At 48.3% G+C, this 6,000-nt stretch overlaps 1 protein-coding gene across 2 annotated transcripts in view; it reads right to left on the reverse strand.

Moving 5' to 3' along the window:
- EYA2 (EYA transcriptional coactivator and phosphatase 2) overlaps positions 1-3,379 on the reverse strand; it is a gene marked incomplete at its 3' end in the record, with an annotated part of 103,558 nt that extends 100,179 nt beyond the window's left edge. For both annotated transcript variants that reach the window (XM_082007294.1, XM_082007293.1), the window contains exon 1: positions 2,692-3,379. In XM_082007294.1, coding sequence (XP_081863420.1) covers positions 2,692-2,756 — 65 coding nt within the window. In that variant the 5' untranslated portion in view covers positions 2,757-3,379. The remainder of the gene's footprint in view (positions 1-2,691) is intronic.
- Positions 3,380-6,000: the final 2,621 nt, after the last annotated feature.

Here is a 6,000-nt window from a genome sequence, read left to right on the forward strand (position 1 = left end):
GCTCTGAACCTATTTTTTGTTCCTTCTTGGTACAACTGTTTTTCTGTCCCGTGTAGTACAATGCAAAATTTAATGAAAATAACCTGATTGTTAGTCTAGGAGACTACGCCATGTACTAATCAAGTGATATTGCTACTGCTGTGAATAATACACACACACCTCGTAACTACCCATTGGAAACAGCAGGACAAAATTTCCCTACTTGATCTACCAAATAACCCCTCTACTTAAAGGACATATACAGGATATATTTAAAATCTTCATATTAAAACTGCAGCATTCCATAAGTCATGAAAAGGATTTGAATTTGCAACTTCATTTAACAGTTTGTCCCTAATAAAAGTTACTCCAGCCAGGCAAAATTAATTCAAAAATATTTTCTTAGCGTTCTAAGAACTTCTGCTAGTTTTCACAAAATTGTAAAAGCATTTTTCACTGCACAAGTAATCTTAACAATCATTTCCACAGATTAAGTCTAACAACCTGTGAATTTATTGCAGAAGGAATTTACTGCTAGGAATAATTAGTCTTCAGCACTGTTCTTGCTTGTTCTCCAGTTGAAGACACCTTAAAACCATCTGGTTACTGCAAAATTTGGCACAGGAGAAACAAATCTTACTGAAGAGAATTATAGCTGATTTCAGAATAGCTGTTTTACTACTATACATCATAAATAACAGTTGGGAAGACAGCAGAAAATTACTAACTTCTTTAATTGTTTTCTTTTTCAGCAGCATGTACATACACACCGACATACAAATGCAGCCATGCCAACTTCGGTACGATGCCTTACAGACTTGAAAACATGCAACTAATTTTTGTGGGATTAACAGTTAAATTATTACATTTTCAGACAAATCTAGCAGATCAACCAGCTAAGCACAGCAACACACAAGATTCTTTAAGCGATATTCTGAGATCAAGTTCTTCGTATGAATACCTGAGTTTAATTCCTTTGTAGGAATCAAGGCGTATCCGCGCACACATTGTGTAGTTGAATATGGGACTTATTTTTGGAGGGGGAATTATCAACAACATTTTTATTTCTCCCTAATGAAGCTTTTCTAATGAAATTTAAGACTGCCAAGGTTGTGAGATATTTGAAACAGAAGCCCATTTCAAACATTTCAACCAAATAATGGTGATAAGATTAGCAAGTCATGGGAATCAAGTCTCTACGTAGTATTTTAAAAGAAAATGAGCTGAGAGGAGCAGGCTAAACAGCAAAGCAAAACAAATCAATGCACCTAAAACCAAGAAAGTACACTGCTTGTTATTTAGCCAAATGTTTTGAGCTTTTGGAGGGGAGTAGAAGAGGCAAGAGAATTGCGTGGACAATTTGACTCAATAACTTCACGATTTGATTTTGCATCACACTAAGATTTTTTTAAATTGAGATGTAGGCTAGAGTAGTTAAATCAAGTTATCAGCTGCTGTGTCATTTCATGTGAATTTTCAAATCATGCTTAAAAACTTTCTGGAATGTTTCCAAAGCTGTGAGCACCGACTGTTTTCAAGGCATTTGTACTGCAAGTCTTTCCTACTTGCATGCGTAACATTTGAGGCCACATGATGCCTTGAATTTCAAAGTAGAGATAAAAAAAAAATCAGCTTTGTTTAAGAATAGAAATGGTTTATTCATGTCAAAAAGGATAAGAAGAATTTATCCTGTATGTAGCAACAAGTAACACAAAACAATGCAACACTAAATGTCTGAAACCGTCTAAGAAACATTAGACATGCAACAACAAATATAAATATATACCATTTTTTGTGGACCAGATCGCCCTAATACACACAGATGCAGAAATGCAGAAAGAATTTAAACATGCTTTCTCAATATATTGCGGGGGGGGAACCCTTCTATGGATGGCATAGCAGAGACAAGAAATTCTCAGTAAATTGGTAAAGTCCACGAAGAAGATTAAACAATAAACCATTCCTGCCATCACCTCTAACGCCGCTAAGCGACGCGTGAATTTAACGCTACGCTGAACAAAATTCGTGTTAATAAATTTGATGTGAACCAATAAACTGATTATTGGTTAGCCATATGTATTTTAACAATTACAATTTTGTACAACAAAATATATCACTCCTTCAAATGTCTGAAAAACAGTAGTTGTATACCGTGAAGAATTTCCTTTAGAGGCCAGTCTCTGGGCTCAAGCATAATTTAACATTCAAAAAAGTTTAAGTAAACTGCATAAATCACAGTACAAGTTTTCCTCATATAAGCAACGGCGGAAGAGAGCACTGACTTATTTTATTTAGACGCACACTTCAGTTTTTAAAAGAAATACTAAACGAAGCTAGTTTTCAGGTAAAATCCAACGCTACGCTGCGCGTCGATTAAGCACCTCTGCTAATTCTTTGCCGCAACTCCACCCGCAGGACCCCACCGCGCTGCCGCCGCTCCGCGCCCGCGGAGGGCAGCTCACCGCGCCCCCCCAACGCCGCCGTCCCCCGCCGGGTTTCGGGGCGAGCGCCTCGCTCCGCGGCAGCGCTCTGCACCATGCCCGCCGCTCCGCGCAACACGCGGAGGCGGTTTCACACTTCGGGCTAGCCGCGGGCACGCACAGCCCCGCGCGGGAGCCCGCTGCCGCCGGGCCCTTCCGCGGGCGCGGGAAGCGATGCGCAGGGAGAGACCGCTCCGCAGCCGTAACCCCCCAGCCCCCCGCTCCTACTCACCGGAGGCGCAGCGCGGAGCCGCAGCGCTGCGGAGTGTGCGCGCCCGCTGCGGGCGCAGTGAGCATGTGCGAGGCGGGCGCGCATGCCCGCGGAAGGGAGCGGAGCAGGGCGGTGGCTCCGCACCCCGCGCTGTGCCCGAGGCGCGCCCACCCCCCTCCCCGCCGCGCCTCCCGCCGGAGCCCGCAGGCTGCGCGGGGCGCGGAGCGGCGGCGCAGGCAGCAGGCGGGACGGCGCGGGGGTTTTTAGTCGGTTCATCTGACCTGTTGCTCCCCGTAGCGAGGCCGGAACACCCGGCCCTTCGGCCCCCCGCGGCAGCTTGTCACCGGGGCCGCTCGGCTCCCGAGCTGCCCGCCGTCGGGGTGGCCGGCCCGCGCCGCACCTACCGCACGCGTGGGGCCGCGGCGTGTCCCAGCGCCGCGCTGCCCGCGGTGCGGTGCCGGGCCGGCGGGGCGGAGGAGGAGCCTCCGCGGCTCCCCACGCCGCGGGGCCCGGCCGGAGCGCGGGGACGGCCTGGCAGCCCCCGCTGTTGTCACGGACCTGCCCCGTGTGACCCGCCGCCGCTGCTGGGGCTGGAGGGAGCGCTGTGCCGGCCGCTTCCCCCGCGCTCGCTAACAAAAGGCAGCCAGCGTTCTCGCCGAGAGCAGGTTCGCTCCTAGCGCGCTGTTTTGCCCTCGCAGCTACACTTTGATCTTTGGCAGTGCCGTCAGCCTTCATTTAGCTGCAGAGCGGTTCATGGTGTAAAGCTTGGACACTTGAATACCACTTGAAGACCACCTTATCTGTAGGCTCTGCTTCCGTGAAAATAATCGTTCTCACTACAGTCCTTTGTGTTACTGATCTCTAGCGACAACTTTAAAATATCGATTTAAAAAGGGCTTTTGTGGCCGTCTGTTTTTCTCACGCGTGCTGCGCCACAGAGCTGCAGGTCCCACAGACCTGCAGGAATGGCTTTGCTCGCGCAAGGCACCCCTTTGCACTCACAAACGCAGAGCATCACACAGCTCCTGGCTCCCCTGAGGGAGAAAGCCCCCCTGGCTGATCTTGCCTCTAGCTCTGACCTCCTCAGGGGAACCAGAATGGATTTGTGGCCATATAGAGGTGCTGCTCCATCTCCTATGTCAGCACAAAATCAGAGGCAGTCTCTGGCATGTGCACCTCGAGGGAGACTTCTGCTCCTGCCTGATGCGACGGGCACCTCTGTCAGGCACATCATCTGCTTCTCCACACATCCAAGAGAAGAGCAACAGGCACCTTCAGAGGGCTCACGTGGGGGAGATGGGGCTGGGGCCTCCCACCATATGCACCCTCCATGCGTCCCCACCATGCACGCAGCTTCACCTCGCCCGTGCCGGCCTCGTGCTCGCACACGGCACCGGTACCGCACAGCTGCCCCTCCCCACCGGCGTACCTGCTCGCTGAGGATGCAGCCTGGCCACAGCAGCATTGGGGCGTTTTGTTTCCGTACCCCGCTCTTCCTCTTTATTCCCCCCTTCTCACCAGTCTGAGGCAGACTGCAGCTCTCCAGTTCTGTCTCTCCAGCACTGGGGGGGCATCGAAGGAAACCTGCAAGTCCTCGCCCCGGCGGCTTTTATTACACCTAGCCCTTTCCTCAGGAAGGGGATATCCCATGAACCGCAGTGGAAAAGCCAAAGGAGCACAAAGGGTGTTGAGTTCAGGGTTTGAACAAGCTGCAGCCCACTCATGGATTTAACTCAAAATTTTGACAATGGAACAAAAACATCATTGCAATGAGACAGCTGGTTTTACTATCAAAATCTCTCAGATCAGTTCGACTGCAAAGTGTGTTCCTACAATCCAAAGGAGACAAAGCTCCCAGCATCAGTTCGGAGCTGGCAGGCTTCCTAGCATGAGCTACCTCCCGCCGGCCTAGAAAAACCAAAGCTCTTTCAGTTGTTATTCCCCATCAGTTCTCAGCACTAACCCCCTGATTTCCCTATGGATTATCTGCAGTTCTGAGTTTACACTGCTCTCACATTAAACTTGGAGAGATTGCTGGTTTGGGGGACCTCCTCGCTGCCTTTCTTGCCTGTAATCGTGGTTCGGGTGAGGAGTGTCTGAAGCACAAGAAAGCCTTTAGATCAGTCTTGACAAAAAAAAATCTTTTCCTTTCCCCTGCTGCCCTGCCCAAAACCCTGATTGCCACATTAGCTCCTTTTGAAGCTCGTCTTAACAAGTAGGTTCATATGTACTAATCATCTAAAAATGCCTTGCACGCAAAATTCACTCGACCCCTGATTTCACAACATATTTGAATATGTGCTTGGTTTTATGCATGTGAATAGTCCTACAACAATCAATACAATTATTTACTTAAGTGCTTAAAGGCAGGCAGGTATTTAAAAATCAGTATTGTTTGTGGTAATGCCACAGAAAGCCAGTCAGAGACCAGGACCTCATTGTTTGTACAGCACCCCTCACACAAAAAGACACTCCTTGTCCCTTTCAGTATAAGTAATTTTTGTACCTTGCGAATTGGTGCCAGAAACACCTTTCTTGAGCTGGTGGGTAAACATTATTTGTCTACTCTAATATCCTTTCTACTTACTAAAAACATTGTCTGCAATATTTAGAAAAGTAGGTAAGGGCACAGTGGGAAAAGGGTGCAAAGCAGAAGATACAGGATATTTTTAAACTAGGAATTTTAAGTATTTTCATCATTGTTATTATTCAGCAAAATACCTGTAAACCTTAAAAGCAATTTAGAACATCAAGGGAACAAAATGCTTTCTGCCCCACAGGTGAGTCCATGGGGTGGGGTGCACAGGTCGTACAGCTTCATGGGGTGCCAGGCTGCAAGACAAGAGAAAGTAGGAACAAGTCCTAGTAGATGGCTCAATAAAAGTCTCCATTTCATCAGGCTGGGTCATTGTCACTCAGATAACGCCAGGGATTTCTCAGACTGATGGAATTGTTCTTTTGTCAAAGACTAAGCCAGGTTTAGAAGGGGGTTTGCCTGACTTGTTACCCTGTGCTTATTCCCAGGTACCATAAACTTAAAGAATAAAGGGAAACTGTGCAGAAAGCTCCACATGTTCACCAAATGGAAATGCTCCCACTCACCTGTCTAGGTGACAGTGTCCTGGACAGACTGCGGATGTAATGGTCCTCTTCCTTGGGCACCCCGGGGGACCTGGGCAGCCAGCCCATACCCTATCCTTAGGGCACACAGGGAGCTGCCTTTTGCCAGAGCCTGGGATCCAGAGGGCTTATCCCATAGTGTGGGAGCTATGGCTCTGTAGCTATGTAGGAGCAATGTAGCTATGGCTACACCTCAGCCTCTCCTGTGAG

Source organism: Phaethon aethereus (genome assembly GCF_964289735.1).
Source record: "Phaethon aethereus genome assembly, chromosome: 16".
Taxonomy (NCBI): Eukaryota; Metazoa; Chordata; class Aves; order Phaethontiformes; family Phaethontidae; genus Phaethon; species Phaethon aethereus.